This window comes from Apteryx rowi, unplaced genomic scaffold (assembly GCF_003343035.1).
Source record: "Apteryx rowi isolate R43461 unplaced genomic scaffold, aptRow1 scaffold_750, whole genome shotgun sequence".
Taxonomy (NCBI): domain Eukaryota; kingdom Metazoa; phylum Chordata; class Aves; order Apterygiformes; family Apterygidae; genus Apteryx; species Apteryx rowi.
In genome coordinates, this window is record NW_020451039.1 from 193,440 (window position 1) to 215,081 (window position 21,642).

The 21,642-nt window shown below is 37.2% G+C and overlaps 1 protein-coding gene across 1 annotated transcript in view; it reads left to right on the forward strand.

Annotated features, from left to right (window-relative positions):
* Positions 1–21,642, forward strand: part of ABCA13 (ATP binding cassette subfamily A member 13) — a 201,325-nt gene that overhangs the window by 154,330 nt on the left and 25,353 nt on the right. The window contains exons 48-51 of the mRNA XM_026088100.1: positions 1,007–1,260; positions 3,080–3,272; positions 4,642–4,751; positions 15,747–15,897. Of these exons, the coding sequence (XP_025943885.1) occupies positions 1,007–1,260; positions 3,080–3,272; positions 4,642–4,751; positions 15,747–15,897 (708 nt within the window). The remainder of the gene's footprint in view (positions 1–1,006; positions 1,261–3,079; positions 3,273–4,641; positions 4,752–15,746; positions 15,898–21,642) is intronic.

Consider the following 21,642-nt stretch of genomic DNA (forward strand, 5'->3'; position numbering starts at 1 on the left):
TTTTCTGTCCCTGTGTATACTGTATTGCTTGTTACCATGTTTGTCTAGAATTCTAAGTTGCTTATAGCCAAAAAAAAAAAAAAAAAAAAAAAAAGTTGAACTCTAATAATGGAAAAGCAGCTTTAATTGAAACCTTGACACTTTTCCAGACCATTAAGTTGTAATTTGCACATAATGGGAGCTGTTCTGGTCCATTGAATAGATTATATGCGTTGTGAAATGTGTTTGAATAATATTGACATAAGAGATAAGCCACTTATTCCTAGGATCTGTGATGCCCTGTATGAATAGTAATATGCATTCTCACTCCATGTACGTAATTACCATTATTCATAATAGTAATTAAGCAAGCTGATGGAGAAGAGATCCAGACCGTGTATGTTTGTATATCTATGCATATTCCAGGTCAAAAACTTGATGTTTGAAGTCAAATCTGGGCTTTGTGTCACTCAACTTTGGAGGCAGATTTCATGCTGAGTTGGGTTTAAGATTGTGATTTGGAGTGAATAGCATTTAAATATTAAAATTTTAACAGCAGAGGAATAAATACTCGGCCCTGCTCATTCTATTTTACTTCTTTATTGCAAATCATATTATATGGTAGAGTACAACATAATTCCTGTCACATACCAATTTACTGCTTAGCAGAGGAATAGCATAGTTTCTCCTGCTTCACATCAGCATTGCCTAGTGTGTTGGCAGTATTCCTGGCCCTGTGACAGGGAATAGACATAAGGCTGAACCCAGGTGTTGTGGTTACATCTAACCTACTTCCAGGTCCTGAATATAAAACCGCTTACATTGCTTATTTTCCTTCTGGCACCATCCTTTACGCACTAGCTATGCTGGAAACCCATATTTACCATTTTATGCACTTAAACAGAGTTCACCTCAAGTAATATTCAAATGATGTATCTAGCTTTATAAGTGTGCTTAATATACTGTTGGAGAAAACTCATTTTTCCTTCATTTTTTTTTCTTTTTTGCTTGCTGAATCTTAATATAGAGTTTTCAGAACATCTACGATATCCTCAAATGGGCGTTTATTATATTCCCACAATTCTGCTTAGGGCAAGGTTTGATAGAACTTTCGTACAATCAGATCAAGTTTGACCTGACCAGCAGCTTTGGAATAGATTCTTATGTGAGCCCTTTTGAGATGAACTTCCTCGGGTGGATTTTTGTGGAAATGGCCCTACAAGGAACAGTTCTTCTTCTTTTACGGATTTTTATTCATTGGGATCTCCTCCAGAAAACAAGGTGTGTGGTATATTATCATTTGTGTTCTACGGTAGTGGACACTTACTGATTTCTCAGAGAAAGAAAATGATGGAATCCTTTGATCCTCTAATGAGGTTATGTGTTACCACTTTCTATTTCTGTACTTTTCTCAGTCGTGTATACATAGAAATAACACTTCAAAAGACAGGTGTTAGAAGGAAGAAAGGGAATTTATTCGATTAACTTTTAAACTGTGCAATTTTCTGTGAAATTATTTGGTTCTAGTTTAGGTTCAGTGGTCTCATCTAAAAGGAAATGTTTCTAATGTAATTATATTTTATATTTTATATTTTCTTTCTTTAATTTTTATTTCTGATTCCAAAAGATGGGCTGTCCAGGAAAGCTTTCCTTTTCACCACCTTTTTTTCCAGTGTAGTCTGGCTGGTGACCTCTATGCCTCACTCAGTCTGGCAGAAAAAAAAATCTGCTGCCTCACTCTTTGGCACCATTTTTCCAGAGGGACCTCAGGTGTTTTCCTCATTAGACTTCTGTAGGTACACCTGTAACATGACTAAACAGGTGCTTCCAAACATCTGATAATTGTGCTTCCAGTCATATGAAAGTAGTGTACATGTATGCTTGGTCATCTGAACAGAAACAGCTTGAATATCCCTTGATATGACAGGCATGCATTAGGACCAGGTAGAAGGAGAAGGGCTGTGAAAAGTACAGTACTTCAGAACCCGTCAGAGAAGCTATGCTATCTACTCTTTTTTTATGGGAACACAGGCAGCATTGTGATACAATGAGCCCATTGCGCAAAGAGTCTGGTAGGTCTGTTGTATGTACGAATTTGTACAACACAGATCAGCATGGGACTGTTCACCCTGTCTGATGTTGCTTTAGGCCAGAAGGGAAGGAACACAGGTTCCAGGTCTACATTTTGTTCAAGCTGTGTGCTTTTCTGAACTGAATGTAGCTTGTCTAGGATTTACACTCTTCATTTAGGCAGGATGGCATTGCCTAAACCGAAGTGTCTGGTGCAACTTGAGATGTGCTGAGGTACCCTGGCCTCCAGCTATCAGTTCAGAAGGGCTGAAGTTTCCTGCATGTCCTGTGCCACTTCTACTGGCCCTCTGAGGATGCTTCAAATGCACTAGGTACTCACAAATGGCACTGGTTGCCCACATTTAGGCAACTGAATTAAATCCTGTTTGCCTTCTACTGTGAGCCTGTTTTCCACAGGAACTTGTTGCAAATTTTATGGAGATACTGCTTTGTGCTTGCAGCTTTTCTAGCAGGAAGTTTTATGGCATCAGGACTTTAGTTATACTTTTTTATTGAAAATGGGCCAGACTGTTTTTCTGTGTTGATACCTGTTTTACTTATGTCTTTCCCCTTTTACACATACCTATATTGCAAAAGAATGTAGTGATTGTTTCTTAAGAAGATTTTATTATGGGCTTATATCAGTTCATTTAGGTGTTTTGTTTGTTTCTAAGTTATTTCATCCAAAAGGTTCTATGCTTCCATTTTGAAAGAACTTCCCCATTTCATTATTTCATTTCTGACTTAAATACTGCTTTGATGTGGCGTTTAATGTCGGTCCAATGTCACCATTCCTGTCTGTTATGAGGAGTGTAGTTGCATTTTAGAAAGGGGAGAAAAGAAATATGAACGTGGCATGTAAATTAGTGGAAACTGCAGAAAAAATGCTTTTGGTTATTGTTTCCCTTGGATTCTGCTGAGATTTGATCATTGAGCTTTAAGGGATCGCAATCAGGGAAATAAAACAGTTATCCAGAGTACAGTAATGTCCAATTTGCCATGTGGCATTTGTCGTAATCTTCTGTTTTAGGAGTCAGTGTTCAGTTAGCAGCATGGTCAACACTTCAGAAGATACTGATGTAGAAATGGAGCGACAGCGACTCTTTGGTGGAAGAACTGGTAATGATATCCTTCTTCTGTACAACCTCAGGAAGTGTTATGGAGGTTTCAGTAAGAAGAAAGCAGCTGTGGAAAACATAAGCCTGGGAATACCAAGGGGAGAGGTAAAGAGGTCTTTTTTTCGTTCAAAAAAATGTTTGATTTTGAACGATTGTTCAAACGTGTTCAGAATGTCTGCAATCAAAGCTCTGTAAATAGCAGCAGAACACTTTCAATTGTGGTAATTTCTGAAAATCAATAGCTGCATAGGAGTAAAGCTGTGATGATATTTATGAAGCAACTGTTCAGTGACTGATACATTTATTTTTTGTTTTATGACTGTTCTGGTGTATGAGTCTTAATTTTTTCTGCTTGTTTATCTTTACCAAGTTAGTGTTTTATGAGCTAACATAAAAAAACAAATAGGTAGTATGGCAGTTCAATGCCCAAAGAGAAAGCTAAGAATATCTAGCTCAATTGCAAACTGTGGACTGAATCCTGAATTTATCCCCAAGGCAAACTTGTATTTGCCCTACTGAAATCATTTTTTAATATATCATATACTAATATACTATTTTAATAAGCTTTAATCTAACCCTGAATATGATAATTCCTAAGATGTCAGAACAGCATTTATTTGATTCCCCCCCTCCCAGTTTCATAAGAGTGTGGGGGTTTTCTGACAATGCTTTAGGGGAGTGCAGATTTTCATTTCAAATATATTGATAGGGAAAGTAAAGACATTTCTTGGCTGCCAATAGCAAACTGAAAGAAAAACTAAAACAGTGGGTGTTTACATCCAGTTGTAGAKTAGAGGTTGAGTAACTGGGATAACGTGGCTGATGTTACTGCTGATTAAAACCTATTTATCATTAAGAAAGTTCATAAAACAAGTATTAAGACTGAAAATAGTACTTCATAACTTTTGTAATACTCATCTTTTAAACTCTAAGTCCTGTCCCAGCTTATGCATGTGTCACAGTTGATCGCAACTAGGGGCCTGAAATAGCCGTTCAGAATCAGTGTCTTTCTTGACTGTTCAGTGTTCATTTAGTTGTACAAAGTGAAGCAGCTGATGAGAAACTGAGAAATATTGACTCTGTAGACTGGTAGTCAGGGTTCTCAAATGGGATGTGAGGTCTTCAGGTTCAAATCTCGCAGATACTACTAAAAATGATAACTCATGCGTTTAGTTACTGGACAGGATTTTAAGTGGAGGAATAGAATCCTAAATAAGTCACTTTTAGAAATGTAGGAAGTAATAACTATTTTATATATATTTTTTAATATTTTGGAAAACTTATTTTCTGGGGGAAAGGGAAGGGAGTGTACGATTTGCTAATACATTTATCCATATACAGTGTCTTACAGATGTCAGATAGGAAATATGAAAGGGAAGAAACTGTTGAAGGATCAATATTGCTTATATTTCCTTCAGAGTAGCAAATCAATAGCAATTTTTCACTTTTTTTCCCTTTTTTTGTTCCTGGTTAGTGCTTTGGACTCCTGGGAACAAATGGAGCTGGGAAAAGCACAACATTTAAGATGCTGACTGGAGATATCATCCCATCTGCAGGGCGTGCTGTTATCAGGACTCCTACAGGGTAAATAATGCAGAGGTTGATCAGAATAGTGCTAATTGATAATGCCAATGATCAAAGACTCGGCGTGCCTTCAGTCCTTTATATTGTACTCTAAAGACCTCTTTTGTTCCCTTTAAAATGTATATGGYATTATTACTTGGGGGGGAGGGAGAGAAAACCTTTTAAAGGCTGCTGATAGGGTTAAGCAATTTAGCATTGTTTAATCCTGTGTGACAGCTCAGTTGAGAATGAACCTGTTAGGCAGAAAAAGAGCAGGATATGTAAAGTCTTAACAGACACTCTTATTAAATCTTAACAAAAATCTTAACATACAGATATATGTCCAGATGCATGGATGTATATCCCCCATACCAGTGCTGCACTGAAAGGTTTCCAGGCTTAAGCTGACAAGCAGTGCTTCAAAGGGATAATTTTAAAATGCTTTCTAACACTTGTACCTTTCAGAGTCAAATGTTTAATTACTTGATCAATATACTGTGTAGTTGGGGTTGGAGGTAGCATTGGTAGTATTGAGGTTAACCTTGATACAGCGATAAGTGAGTAATGGCCTTCTTGGTTCTGATGTAACCTACCTTTACAGTTTTTCCCAGCAAAATTGCAGGGGAAGTAAAGTTATTTTTGAGTCAAACCAAAGAGAATACACACGTGCGAGCACACACCCACGTGTGCACACACATCTATCAACTCCCAAAATGCCTGTCAAAAATTGTTAATCATGAGTAAGTACTGACTAAAGAGATTTAGGAAATGTGATCCTTAAGAGAATAAGGAGAGATGTGAGAGAGAGGTATACAGTGGTTATACAGACATTTAGATACTTGCTTTCATTTACAGTTTCCCAGAAGAGAAGACAAAAATTTTCAGACACTGAAAAAAAAAAAGGCAACATAATTAATGTTTCATGTTCTTTGGAACCTGCTGAAGGCATTTTCCAGGATATTGCGGAGGCCAGAAGTTTAGCATGATTCTGAAGATGACTATAGATTTGTAGAAATAAAAAAATCTGTAACAATTTTAAAAAAGATATTGCCCTCAAAGCAGTATTTAAACTCCCAGGGTTTTTTTTGAGATTTTGAGCGGTATTTTTCTAAAGATTCTAATGGGATTTTTCTCAGGTCCCCCCTGTTTTTGTTTCATAAAATTATGGAATAATTTAGGTCAGAAAAGACAGCTGAAGGTCATTTGCTCCAAACCCCTGCTCAAACTCAGTGTTTTATGGGCGTGTATGACAAAACTCATGTGCATTTATGGATTTTGTATAGTTTCCGCTGTACAACATGGTACCAGCCTTTGTTGGGAACCTACTGTAGGCCTAAATAGCAAATGATTTGATCTGGTCTGACAGTTCCAATATTTTAATATCTACTTGAAAGCAAATCTGCTTACAGAGCTTTAAAAATATGTTCTGTTGTCATGAGTCCTGGCAATTACATTATGCTTGCTAAGTACATGAATTATTTTATCAGAGCCCCTAAAGGTAACTCTTCAAAAAAATCACAAAGCAATTAAACTATGCCTCTATTCCTTTTACTAGATATATTGGTAACGTACTTGTGGCTAAACAGAGTTTTTCTGAGACCAACTTTAGTATGCTACTGGTATTCCACAATAGGTTTGAGTAGGCAGTAATACCTGATTATTCTGGCTACAAAATGACATAATATTTGACTATACCTGCTACCCACGCTCCCTGTACATTTTATGTGGTACTTTCATTTCCCCCATATATAATGTATTTCATAAATGCAATATGAAAGGACAGTTTGAGGTGCAATGTTATTTACCATATAGTAACACATGGGTAATGAAATTTGACACAGCTAGGACAATACACAGGACGCCCGAGGAGGCAGTCACCTTTGAGTGTCCAAAATACCCTTGACAACATTAATTATCACCCTATATTATGGCGTCAATCCAGGTTATGGGTTTTAAAGTTTCTTGAGTGGCTGAAGATGTAAGCATACAAGTGAGTGCAAAATCCATATTTCTGTGTTCTCAAAACTTATTACTAACCTGTTCTAACACTGTAAATGCTGCATTCTCAAATAGGAGCTGCTGTTAAACAGTAACTAAGCTTGGGAAAATGAGCAGCTGTAAGGCTGGGAGAAGACATCTGTGTCATATCAGACTTTGTTGCTTTTTTTTTTTGTATCTTGGCAACTGCTGCTAAATAATCAACTTCAGACTGAGCAGTAAAACTAACTTCAAGATGAACTGTGCTGCTGGAGTACAGTAGATCAGTAGTGGCAAAATTCTTTGACTCCTCGATGGAATTACACCCATAGAATATACTATGGGTCTGGAGATCCCTTCTTCTACAGTTGAACTACTGATAAAGTTACCCATCCAAGGTAGAATAACTTTTTCTGAATGGAATTGATTTATAATCTCAAGGCAAAAAAAGTGAAAGCTGTGATCTGTGAACCACTTCAGAGGAGACTTTTTGTAGGCTAGTGAGAAGGTATTAAGATGCTTGAGATAGGATTGGACATCACATGTACTTTGTTCAGTTCCAGGTGTCGCCATTTCCTTTTTCACCAGTGGTCAGATTTTTACTGCTTAAAAGGACACGAGCAAGGAGAAATATTAAGATCCCAAAAAATGAAATAAAAAAATAGTTTTAAAATATTTTTTGTAATAGTTAATTTACTTGTGAATGTCTTGAACACCTTTCAGTTCCAGGTGTCTCTAAACTGCAGTCATTAGTTACAACTTTAATGAACAATTATTAAAATGAAATGACTATGGCTGAGTCCCAGGACTTTAGCTACCACATTTATTTCAGTATTTAGAAGCAAAAACAACATGGAAGTTCACCGAGTCATGGAACTGTTTCTGTTCTTCTAGTTTGCTGGGCAGTGCAATAAGGTCTTTAAGGCATATGTTCACTAAGTAACTTGTTACATTAGTGTCATGCTGTCATGCTATGAAGGTTCGATAGCAACGACTGAGACAGTAATATAATAATAATAAAAAAGATGTTTATTTCCTCACACAAGTTCTTGGATTAGTAACATCCATTAAAATAATGCGATTACTAATTTAGAAAGGATAACACAAAACCATCAGTTACTAATTTAGTAATTGGAAGGACTGCTTATCCCTACTTGAAAGCTTTCTTGTTCACTCTCCTAGTGAGAGGGCTCTCGACCTCGAGGAGTTACCTTAACCCAGCGTCCCAGGAAAAGGGGAGGGGGGGGATACTCATGGTCCAGCCGGAGAGGATGGTCAGGTCACGTTCCCGTCCCTGCTCCAACTCTCCTAGCTGCCAAGCCTCTCTTTATACGGCTGGGGCTCTGGGCAAACACTGCTTTTGCTGACTTTTTGCAAGTTTCGCAATCACAGGACTGTTTGTTTGTCTGCTTGGGGGGACCCTGCTAGCGAGGCAAGACCACAACACCTCTGTATTGCTTCTTCCCTCCCCGGGGGTCCGTGCAGGTTCCAGGTGGCAGACTTCACTTCTCCAGTCTTGTTAATGCTGCCATTCCGCAGCCTTGCGCATGTCAGTCCTTGCGCGTATCGGTTGGTAGACTTCTTTAGTCCTGTTAAGTCCTCTGTTCAACAGCTTTGTGCATGTCAGCTCTGGTGCTATCAGTTCTTCTGCATATCAATTGACAAACTTCAGTCCTGTTAATTCTTCACTCGCCCGTCAATTAGAAAGTCAGAGGCAACTTTCAAAAATCTTTTCCCTCTGAATTTAAAGCTCTGTTTGCTGCTGATAAATGAATGTGCATGTCTTTATAATGCATGAAGGAACATGGATCTATCTTGTTTGCATATCAGGTGCCTGAGGGGTTTTAGGTGGATTGATACGTACCTAGACCTTCATGGGAGACATAAATGGAGGAAGGGGGCTAGAATGGCAGGAAGTCTTCTCCTTTTCTCATCCTAGTAGTGTGCACAAAGGCCAGGTATTCCTAGTGCACAAAAAGAGGAGAAAGCCAGTGAAACTATTGCTGGTCACAGCTGCAGATCTAGGCTTCTTTATTTTAAAGCCTATGTCGTGAAACAGCCTCCATAGAGACATTACCTCTGATAGCAATTCCTGATTAATTTGGGAAGCAGCTTAGATGTAGATCCTGTCTGTCTTGAGTTTGACTGGAAACAACACAACTTTTGTCCTCCTACCCTCCCTGATCCAGAAAGACAAAGCATCTTTTGCAGAAAAACCTGTGTGGATAAGGTTTATTTAATTCAGACAAAAGAAAGTGTGCTACTTTAAAGATCAGAATATTATAACCTGACAGATTGGTCATGATCAAATAATAATATAATCATGCAAAGTTATTATTATTATTATAGAATATTTTAGAATCTAATTGACATGACTCTGCACACAAAATCCTTCATCATAACAGTTCCCTTCTCCTTCAATAACTGAACTTTAGAGTTTGTGGCTTAAAAAAATATATAAAAAATAGTGGTATGTACACTTTCCTGATTTCTATTGTATTAATTTCACAGAATTTAAAACAAACTCAGAAAATGGCTATTTGAGGTGATTATTCTGAAATCAGGCTTGAATTTTGCAGAACAGCTTTTGCACCTTTGGACATCACAGGAGACCAGAAATGGAAGATGAGTTTTTCAGAAACGCAAAGGAGAATTTTTGGGAGTTCAACCTAAAACCTCTTAGAAGAGCACAGGTTATATAAAAGGAGCTCCTCACACAGTGATAATCAAGTTGTGTCCTTTGAGACTCTAGCAGGAGCTCCCTGAAAACAGCAGAATGTATTTCTGATCTGTACCTGCCTTTTAAAAAGAGCAGAAGAGCAGATTCACAATATCAGCAAGTATTTTAAAAAGATTTGTAGGCCCCTAGATCATTTGTTTGTTTGAGTGTTTGATACCATAAAAAATAGCTTACTCTTAAGAACCTTAGAGAAAACTGGGGCTACTCTTGTAACAAAAGCTTAGCAAAATGCATAAAAGCTAGATGTTATATAACAGTTTCTAATATCATTCAGATTCAATTAGACTGGGCATTACTAATGCAAAGCAGGAATGTTTATTAAGCGCCAGAGCCAAAATTAACTCTTCTGCAGATCAGGGTCTCTTGGCATTCTCCTTTGGGGACTAGGGGGCATTACTTTGGGGAAGGGGAGGACTCTGATCTGTTTTTATTGAGCTTTTTTCTTTTTGATACATCACAAATTAATATTTTAAATGGAGTATGTGCCTAAACTCTGGATATTACCATTTAAATGGAAAATGCATATTTATAGTAGCCAAGCTGAGCAGTCTACCAAAGGACTGCATTTTTTATTTTCATATTCTTCTGCAGAAAAGGCTTTTAGGCAACTTCTAACCTTTGCAGTCCCATTCTAGTTGTAACTGTGATCTCATAAAGATCCTCCAATAAGAGAAATAAGAGGAAGTTATCACCAGCCACAGCCAATCTTGTAAATGTTACTTAGAGGTGATTTTTTATTATTTTATATACCTTGTTAACRTTGCCATTATCAGTGACATAGCTGCCCAGATGAAACATCAAAATAATTATCACACAGAGAGTGTGTCTCCATGTTAGAGATATTTGCAACCCCAGTGTTAAAGACTGCGAAAGGAAGAAGCAGTACAGAAACAGTTACTCTGGAAGATGTGGAAATGAAACACTGATAATGAAGTACCAGCAATCCCTCTGATAAAGGTCAGAAATGTTAAAAGCAGGAAAGAAAATGACCAGAAAAACAAGATTTTAATAAAATATGCTTATCTGCTTTTGTAAAGAATGGTGCTATAAGACCTTAGGAAACTGGCTTTTGAACAATATCTATGCAATAGTAGTTGTCAGGCTTCAATATGTATAATAGTTGACTGCACGTCTGCTGACATTTAGAGGGCTTTTTGTGTTCTCCCTAGTGCAGCTGTTCCTCTTTGGGGGTACAAATGGGCTCAGATTAGCCTGTGCTTAGCTCTGCTACCATGACTAGATTGCCAGCAGTACTTGAGCTGGCTAAATGAAAGCTAGTCTGGAAATCTTTAAACCTTTATGTGGTTACTTCTTCTATCAAATAGCTTGAAGAAGTAAGATCTGTATTAAATATGTACTCATAAAAGCTGACACTTACCAAAGTAGTAAAAGAAAGGAGAGCAAAATGAATGCAAAGTGAACCCTTGTAATCTATGAACCACTGCTGTGCTGATATATCAGCAGATGTTATACATCTGTTTTATGTTCTATTTTTTCAAGTGTATGTTGGCCATTTGTTTTCTTCCACTTCGCTTGTTCGTGTCTCAGCCTTCTTCAGCGACTCTGTCGTAAAGTTTGTTTGCTTTTTTGGCTCCTACTATTTTGCAGCCTTTTCTATTGTAGTCTTCTGAGCAGAGTTGATTTTAAGCTCATGCTTGGAGCAAAGTCTCACTTGTCATGGGGTGCATAGAGGAAGAAATAGGGTAGGCTTTGCCTTATTCGTAAGTTGCCCCACTGAGGCCTGAAGCATTTAGCACTCTTATGTGATTAATTTATATTCCATGAATTTCCAACTTCCTTCTGCACAGAGATCCTCCATTACAGCATCTCCCCATTCTATTTGAATTAAAAGTCAGTCATCTCAGCTGTTGGACTACAAAGTCATAGGACCAAAGAACTTCTCTCCAAAGAGGGGAAAGTATAATATTTCTCTATAGCTAAAATGTGGGCTCTGTTGATAGTTATGATATTCAGCTTGATAAATAATTAAAAATGTAATTCAAATAGCTTTACTTGGAAGGCAGAATAAATTTGCATCAATATAATGGTGGAGATGGCTGTTGTTACACTGTATATCAGTATAATTAGTTTAATTATAACTAAGCTATAGTCACATTAATTATATTTTTAACCTTGTTTTTTTATAATGTTAATTGAGCATTAGTATGCACTGAATTGAATATGCAGTTATGAGCACAATGGAATGTCTAACTACTTTTGCAATTTGTAAATTTATATTTCATTTGGACTAATTAATGGAATTTATCTCTCTACTGAAGCCATTGTAAGTACCCTATACATCATTGCTTTTATTTTAACTGCTTTCATGCAGAAAGATTATAAAAAAATGAAGCTAAGTGCGCAGCAGAGTCAATAGTGAAACAAATTTTTAAAAACAGCCAAAAGGCTGATATTGGAGGTACTGAGTTGTTGCCTGGAAGTTGAAACTAAGGTCATACCTTTGAATGTCAAGCCACAGCTACCTAAGCTGTGCTGCAGGTAATCACTGTAACAAATAAGGACCAAATCTATTCTCTGTATTAACCTGTCTCCTGGGAACCACAGGCTCCGTTCACATGAGAAAGAGGAGCAGGTTTTGTCCAAGAACGTTCTAGCGTTTTGTTTTGTTTTCAGTGTCAGCAAAGGCTTTTGGACTGGAGCGTACCTATCATGGCTGGAATCAGATTTCAGGGGTGCTAGAATGCACAAAAGAAATGGATTGAAGTAAACGGCCTTAAAATGATTAATAAAGGAACAACTCTGAATCAAAAATTTATCCCTGCTGAGTTTAGTAAGAATACTTTGCCTTGCAAGGCGGTAAGTTTCTTTCATCAATAGTCCAAATCTTTGCAAGATGAGCACTCTGAACTGACAGAAGCCTCCTTGTGTCCTGGATTTTTTTCAAAATGCTTTACACTGAAGTATCTTCGTTCTCACTGTATAAAGGGAGAAAAAAGCATTTAGGCAGGGGATGGAATACAATATTTTCTATGTTTCAAGTGCTAGACTCCACTACTTTTCTTAAGGATGCTAGACATTCTATTGACCTTTTCAAAAAGTGTAGCAAAAATGTAATTTTGCAATTTTAAATTTGTATTTAACATATAAAGTATTCTGAACATGTTCTGTTGGTGGTTCTATCAGTTGCAGTTGTTTGACTTTACAAGAAAAATTAAATAGTAAATGGAGAGACTGAGTGTGACAATGTAGTCTGAAAATTAAGCCTTCACTAGGAAGGAGAAAACTCATGTTCCAAGTCAGTCCAGTCTGAACTTCATCAGGACATGTAACCAGTTCCATGCAGAATTTGAAGATAACTATTACTCAGTGTTTTAATAATGACACAGAAAGTCCTGTTTTAGTATAAATGTCTCTTTTCCTGCATATATTTTTTTAGCTGTTACATTGGCATTTATTATGTCTACTGCTATATTCAATTACTACAGACAAAAAGACTGAGAAAAGTTGGAATCTGTAGTTATATATTTTTTCTCTTTTTATTCATAAAACAAATAGTTTTTTTTCTTCCTGTCTCTCCTGTTGTTTACATGAATGGCCTAATGAGAAATGCGAGTATGCTGGTAATAAGAGCAGAAAACAGACACCTGTTTTTGTCCAGTTTGAGAAAAAATTCAGTATGCTGCTGTATACTAATCTATCTTTGAGGAAAATATAATACATATTTCCACTTTGATTCCGATAACATCATATGTTAAGATGTTTGTTAAGGAGGAAGAAGAGTATAAATAGTGTAATGAATAGCATTAAAAAAAAAAAAGTGAAAACCATGTAGTGAAAAGATTTTTTTCCAATATAATGCCCTAAGTACTTGAAACGTTCGTTTCACCTATGCACATGAAAATGAAATTTGAAAGATTAATTGAATTCCAAGGAAAATTAATTTCCAGAGATGAGTGCTGGTTTCTTTCCTAAGGTATGTACTGTGTTTTTCTTTCATCTGTTCTTTCAGTACTCAACAAAACCTTAGGACCTGGCAAAACAAAACTGAAGGCTTATCTCCAGCCTTTTTGATTTGGAAATCTGCTCAGTGATATTGCTGAGGGAAGAATAGGTGTTGTACTGTACATACCAAAAAGTCTCAGTAAAACCCCAGAATCTTCATACGACTTTTTTTCTTCTGATCAGATTGTTTTCTGTCTTATAACAGATACAGGCACCTAGAGATGGGGGAGAAAAATAGCTCCATGAATTCATTAGTGAATATATTAGAATTTCTTTACTAATGGGAACTCTTAAGTGTTCAAGGTCAGCGCTAATGGATATAGTTGCAAAATAAGGACCAAACTGAGTAAGAATATTAAACAATCTATTCTTGCTATCCTCTTTCTTTTTGAAAGCTGAAGGTCACTGGATGGGATTTTGTGTATATAGGGCTATGTGCTTTGTAAGAAGCCCGACACTAACATGGTATCTGTACAATTAGCACTCAGGACACTGAAGTATTTTTATTTCCTGACGCAAACTGAATAACTGTTGCCTAAGATATTTCTATCCAAAGAACATAAGATGTCTGTTGTTTTTTTGCAGCCATGCTTGCTTATTTTTTGTTCTTCATGGTGTGGACTCATTCCAGATTGGATGTATCTATCCAGTTGTTGGGTTCATGCTGAGTAAATGTTCCAGAAATTACCCCCTGCACGTGATTTGTTCTCTTGTGACTGAATTTGGCATATTAGTAAAAGCCCAGACTTTTCTCTGAAGAGCAGCTACACCAAAAAGGAGCCTTATTACTGTGCCTGAATCTTCCTAGTATAACAAACCTTATACAGATCTCTTTCAGTGTTCAGCAGGGTGTACGTAGCATTTCGCTATAGATAGTGTTTCATCATGTTAGAGTTCATGAAAGAATCCACTGCTTCTGACAGGTTATACAAAAGGATCTACATTAATAAATCCATGCCCTGTGGTAAAGATGGCCTTAAAAACTCATTTAATTTGATTTATGTAAGGCTGGAAAAAGAAGTGGGAAAAATTCTCTATAAACTTTGTTTAAAATAATCCCTAAGTGGATATAGATTAATGAGAAAGTACACTTCTGGCATCCTCTCCCTCCACTCCCCAACCTTTTCTTTTTTGCTAGGTCTTTGTCTAGAGAGATGTCTACAGGCAGTTAACTTCCTTGGCACTGTCCAAACCCTCAAAGGCACTAAAATTTTATATCCTTGTCATTAGGAGCAGAGGCCCATTCTAATTAGTCCCCAGCAAGGTTCATCATATCATGGCAATTTACCTTTTGACAGCATTAAAATATGTTTTGATGTTGTGGTCCATCATGTAAAATACAGAGTTTGTGTTTCCCTTTTCTCCCCAGACCCCTGAATCTTGTTAAGGAGCAGGAGATATATATTTATACTTTCACTAGTGCTGGTATTTGTAGACCCTGACATTTATTTTCTGTCTAAATTATTAATCATATATTTAGTTCTGTTAACCAGAAACAAAACATGTTTTCATGAGGGTGAAACCATTCTGTAATTCAGAACCTTTTTAAAACCTTTTACTTTCAAAGCTCAGATTTTTTTATTAAGTATCTTAATTTTGACAGGTCTTTTCTATAACTGTAAATCAACATCACTAAATGTTGGTGTAGATGTTGGAATAAATAGGATAGATTTAGTATCATTATGGGTAATGAGACACCCTTGCAATCAAGCTTGCTTCTTAGCAATGAATGCAATTTCTAGTAAAGCTGTACAGCTACAAAGAGATGGCCAAAGTGTCTGAATGATTTTCTGTTTTTTCCTGGGTTGCCTTTAAACTTACTAGACTTAAACATTCTGTGTTTTGTTTTGCTTTTGCTGTTTAGAGAAGGTGTGTGTGTGTGTGTGTGTAGACACATAAGCAATACACAGTAACATTTCTCTTTGTCTCATGACTGTACCTTTAATATTGAGTGCAATGTATGCAGTCTGGTTTTGAAATATGTCTCCTTAGAGCAAGGTCTACCAAAGATGTATGGGAATGGAGGTAAGCCTGGTAAGAATTAATTTTCATAGATCTCTGTCCTCCTTTAGTGTTGATCTATTCACCTTGACATACATAACTTTAGAAAAGTAAAGTTTTGGTGGCGGTACTAATCTGAGAGAGAGAAAGGGACAAAAGRCACATGAAGATTGTGGGTGCTACTATCATAAGTGATGAGAGAGAAGATTCAAACCCATTTACCTTGGAGTTGAAGGTGAATGTGTTTGTCTTGAAGACTCTCCATCCCAAAAGTGAAAACAAGGACTATATGTTTTATATCAAGTTTTTAAGTCTTTTGCTTTTTCTTTAACCAGGTCTGAAATGGATATACTGTCTGCTAGCTCTGAAGGCATTCACATTGGCTACTGCCCACAGCAAGATGCCCTGGATGAACTTCTGACTGGTCAGGAGCATCTTCATTATTACTGCACCTTGCGTGGAATTCCAAAACAATATATCCATAAGGTAACTAACTATCCAGAGTATTTTTGTAGGAGAAGCCAGAGCCAAGTTGGGCCATGGAGTTTATAAAACAATTGCACTATTTTCCACTGGAAAATATCCAGTATTTCATTTTAACAACTTTAGTAATAAGGTTTTTCATTATTACTGCTTTATTTAAACAGTATGAATTTTTTTCCCCCTCTGTTATGCCAGTTTAAAACACAATAACATCACTGAGAGTAGTAGAACTACATGAATGCAAATGCAATCTCAGGCATATAAGCTCTCAAGGAATGAAATGAAATGAAATGGAATGTATGTGCAATATAACACCTTCATTATTGCACTTTGAGATACGGGCCATTGTGAAAAGTTCCTTGCACACAGCTAGCATACAGCACCCGCACAGCATAGCATCATTAGGCAGGAGTGTCCGAGAACGAGGCAGGAACGCTCCACGTCCCGAGTCATGCACCTCTGAAAGCCCCTTTTCTTCAGTAGACAGGATTTTCCTCTGAAGGAATTAAGAACTGTTGCATGTCTATACCAATACATTAAGCTTGTCTGGAAACACGTCTGGGTGCTGAGGCCACATGGCACAGAATAGYAGCTGTCAGCACTCTGCTAGTAAATGCCTCAGCCTTCACAAGACAGTGACTGCATTCAAGCTGTTTGTTGGGAGCAGTCTCTGAAACCTTCCAGCTGCCTTGCCAGGCCTGAGGTTGTCCAAGGAGAACAGGCCAAACTCTTGTTAGGAAATGTTTTAACAGCTTGCTAACATAGATGATTACAATATCTGGGAATGTCATGGGGAGTATTTTAATTTACTGATATAGATGTAGCTTGCTGACCAGCAAACAGAGCTCTTTATCTGTTAAGAGCCAGTCACTCAGACAATGCCAGAAATTAAGTTATGCACAGACCTTCTCCCAGATGGGTATAGTGTAAAACATGTTTTTCTCTGTCTCTACAGGTGAAAGTTTCTGATCTGACCTGGGCTGAAGCAGCTCAGTCCCTTGTGCTTAATTACATTTTTATTAACATGCGAGAACTGGAGTGTGATATGTAAACCACTAAGTGGTTTACAGTCAGTTCCCTGTCTACATGTCAGAGTGGACGTTCTTATTTCGGTTCTTTAGTGCCTTTTTCTTCAACAGCTAGGTACTATTCTAGAAAAAAGAAGTTTTTCCTGCCATGAGACACATTGAGTATTCAAAAATAGTCAGCTTCCATCTCGCCCTAATAATAATGTCATGGTAGGCAATATGTTGAATGTGTTCTGCCACAAGGTGATCGGCTGAGTGTTTCTGGATCAGAGGGTGGGGGAAATTAAAGATTCTTCCAAGCCTTTGGCCCTTCCCTTGGGCAGTATGCTTAATAGAGCCTGGCTGAACTTCAGCTTATTGCCTTGACAATACACTAGCAGTCTGCTTAGATTTTCTTAACTCATCTTTGATATTTTTTGCTTCAGAGTACTGGCAGAGTACTGCAAACTTGAAGATGTGTTTCCTTTGATATGAAAGAAATACATTAAGGTATAATTGTTGTTGCACTAAACCCCTCAACTATAATTACCTGTCGTCTCCATAAACTGACAGCTCCTCTACAGTTGGGTTAAAAGCCTATCGTAACTGGCATCTATTATCATGGTGCTTTAACAGGCACATAGGTGGCAACAGATTCTGGCTTCTGTCCTAGAACTGTGTAGTCATTCAAAAGAATGCACTTAAATATCCCTATGTCTTCCATAAGTTATTGAATACTTTTCATTCTAAGTGTAATTTAAAACAGGAAATCAAAGTTTGATTATTTAATTATGCAGCAGTGCTCTTGAAATGGTGTTAACTTGGCTCTTAAGCTATTCTTTCTTATCATTTTCATAAGAAAAGACAGTATATTTTTACAATGCATATCTCCAAATGTAAATGAAGCCGTTTTTAAGACAGTCTGAGAAGAGCATAGGCTTTAGAAGAACCTAAATAATATAACTACATAGTTCTAATTAAAATTCAGAGGATCCACTTGGCTCGTCAATGCTGGTGGGTCATATACATACAGTGTTGCTCCCAGCAAGCTGACTCCGGGACACAGAGTAGACATACTCTCCCTTTGAAAATTAGGCAGATGGTGATCCTCAGAAATGGAGTAGGAAAGAGACTATGATGGTAGGCTAAGAAGGATCTCCCCACAGATCAGACGAAGGCCTCAGTCTTGCTGGAAGAGTAAGAATTTTTATAGCCAACTTGCATCTGCCAAGAGGATTGCCTTGAGCGAGAGCCGAACTAGGGCTTTTAGTGCTGTGCTACCTTTGTGACTCCTGGAATCACAGGTTCCTAGCTATTGTTTTATTTTAGTACTCACAGCTGTGAGTATAATCTGTTAAGGTGGTTCTGGCAGACACCTTTTTATTGGTAATTCCTCATCTGCAGACAAGTGGAGACGGTAGCTTTGAGAAGTGTGAACTGACCCATGCATTGCAATAGGCTGTTAATTCTTTAATCTTACACTCTGAGCAGGCCCTGTCAACACCACATAATAGAGTGTGTGTGCACGCACGCRCACACATGAATCTTGCTGTTATTGCTTAATTTGTGACTCTTTCAGATCATTTGGCCACCCAGCAGCAACTCTTTTGGAGACAGCTTTGCTGTCTGGGTGAGGAGCAGGATCAGAAGCTATGTGGAGTCTTGAAAATGGGGATAGATATATGGTGTGCTTAAGGACCTAGATTTCATAAATTTAGTACTACATGGGAGAGGTATTTTATCTCAGGTGTCTGGGAAGTTTTCCAGATTGCAAAGAGAAGGATGATACCAATAGATTTGTATGCTGTGCCTGCAGGGTTTCTCTCTGCATGTACATATGTAAATGAAAACAATTGTAAATGCAATCTCCTGTCTGTATTTGGTGAGGAGCCACATGATTAAGCTGGCTTCATATACTTTCACTATAGATAGTGAGAATTTTGCTCTCTATGAAATATCTGGCATTCATAAAACCCAATTCAAATATGTAAGTATGTATGAATAACTGGTGTATCTAAGAGCTTCTACTTTATATTTAGATCCTGCTATTTTCTGGGTAATCCATACCACAGATACTGCAATGGCTGTTCTCAAAGCCATTTGGAGAATAGTTCCTCAAATGGTGCAGTAATTCACGTACTGTTTCTGCTTCAAATAGATCAAAATCAATTCCTTGTTATGCAGAGATCAGTTATGTTACTGCAGTGCCCTGAGAGAAGATAACTGTTAATCTTCTGATTATCCTGAACCTAAGACAGTCTAGGTTTAGGCTAGGACCTGTCTTTTATATTCGGCCTTCTGTGCCTTACTTTCACGTCTGTAATATAGGGATCACTTTTCCTTTCAGTCATCCTATTTTTTTTGTCTGCATAGATTGCAGGCGGACTTTGTTTCCATATGCTTGCGATCAAGGTATTGAAGGGCTCTGGCAAATAATATTTAGCAACGCTGGTTTGACTTCAAAAACTGAAATGAAACTATCTCTGAGCAAAACAAGTGTTTTTGTCAGTGGGCCCTTCCTGCTGTGTGGTATTGCTGTGAAGTGTTGAACAGCTGCTGCATTTCAACTCAGAAATGGCTGGTGCCTGGAGAAAGTCTGCATTTTAGTTGCCTATAAAGAAAAAAAGGCCTGGGAATGCTTTGGAATAGCAGCTGTATGGAAATGTAAGCTATTATTTTCTCACTCCCTCCTGTCTATGATATGGTGTTCCAAGCCTGCCTCTGAGTGTTTACCAATAAGTGTTTATGCTAACATGCACATATAGATATGTTTTAGGGAGTACCTGTTTTTGATTACGAAGTAGAAAGCAATATATATCTATTTTGTTTTTTAATAAATTGGCAAGCAGTCAGGTGACTTACAGGATGTGTTGCTGCTGAAGTAGTCTATTGAAGCACTAACTTCAAGGATCAAATCCTTCTCTAGGCAGATTTATCAGCAGCAGGAGTTAAGTGCCTGACATAAGTTGAGTGCACTTAATGTTCCAAAACAGTAATTAACTAAATGGGAAAGGAGGAGAAAAATGGGTCATTTGCTATCAATGTTAAACTTCATGCAATGAGAAGTTATACTTTACTTCTCAAAGCTGCTCTAAAAGTTACTTTTCGCTGCAGAACTGGAAGAGGTTGGAGTAGACCATGTGGGCTATTTAGGCAGATACTAGATTAATATAGTATTTTTTAATGTTTTTTATTTAATACATAAAGTTTCAATATCTCAATTTGTTACAAAAGACAGCATACAATTTGTTAGAAATGTAAAAAACTAATACAGCATTAATTGTTGTTTCCCATCTATGTTAAAACTTATTTATACATTGCATGTGTCAAACCAAACTTTATCAGCCTTCAAAGGCAACTTCTTGCAATGTGAGTATGATTTCTCTTTATTAAATTCACTCTGCAGGTAGATTTTTGCACCAACTTTGGAATCCCTTTAACTTTCTTACATGCTATATTTTATAGCCACTGGAAACAGGAACTTGCTGTAAAAATCATTTAGTCCTTGCATGTACAGAGGAGTTTGCCTTTTTTGGACCCCAAGAAGAATTTGGGTATACAGTTTTATAAGACTGTGGGACAAAGAATCATTTTACCTAGAACTTTGGCCATGAGAGTATGCTTTTCCTGACATAAGAAATCTAACAGTTCTAGGTGTAATCTGAAGCAGAATAAATACTGTTTTGTGTGGATCTGATGAATGATTGTTATTTAGGATATTAAATCCGCACAGCATTCAAACTTGCTCAGAACTTGAAATTTTGATCAACTGTTTTGAAAGTGTGTAACTAATGTTTGAGTTATTTTTCAGGTGACTTTAGAGTTCATCTCATACTTATTATTAGCTCAAGTTTGCTTTATGATACTTTGCTCAAAATAAAGTAATGAGGAGTTGTGCAGTATATATACTCTTTCGGAAATTATGCAAAATTAATACACTGATGCTTACAACCTTTCAAGTTAAATAGAGAGGATAAATATGCTATGATATTTCTGGTCTTCTAATAGATAGTCCTCTCTAACTTCAAGTTTTTCTGGGAAATACACTAACTGATAACTCTCAGTACCACTTAATTTTTTTTGCCTGAATGTTAATGGTAACTCTGGACAAGAGTGGAAGATAAGCTCGGGGTTACACGTTAGCATCACTTACAACTTTTCAGTGAGACAGAGGTACCTCTTGGTTTGCTGGTGGATGGAAGACACCATGCCTACTTTAATCTTTACTTCTACAAATATTAACATATGTGCTGAAACTCAAGTGACTTACCTCACTGCATCTTCTGGAATTAAATGTAGTCTTTAAGAAATGTACAAAGTATTGGAGGATTTGGCTTAGATTTTACAGATTAAAGGCTGATTTCAATGCCTATTCCAAAGTTGGTGGGAATTATTCCAAATTAATTTGGGAAGAAGAGAATTTTTGCTTAAGATACTAGAATTAGCTAGAAAAAATCAATCATTTTAAGGGATATTGGAGAATAATGGGCAGACTGTTAATTTATATATGTAAAGCCTGTTAGAATTTTCAGGGTTTTTGAGGGGGAGAAGGAAAGAGTTTAAATGCATACTACAGGCATGACTAGACATAAATCATCATCTTTGTGGTGCAAATGAAGTCGCAAAACATAGATTTGCATGTAACTCTGTGTCTTTTAATTTGGCCTCAGTGTTACCAACTTGCTAAATAAATTGATGAATCTCCTCACTCTTCATGCTGGAAGTAATTGAAACCAGAAAT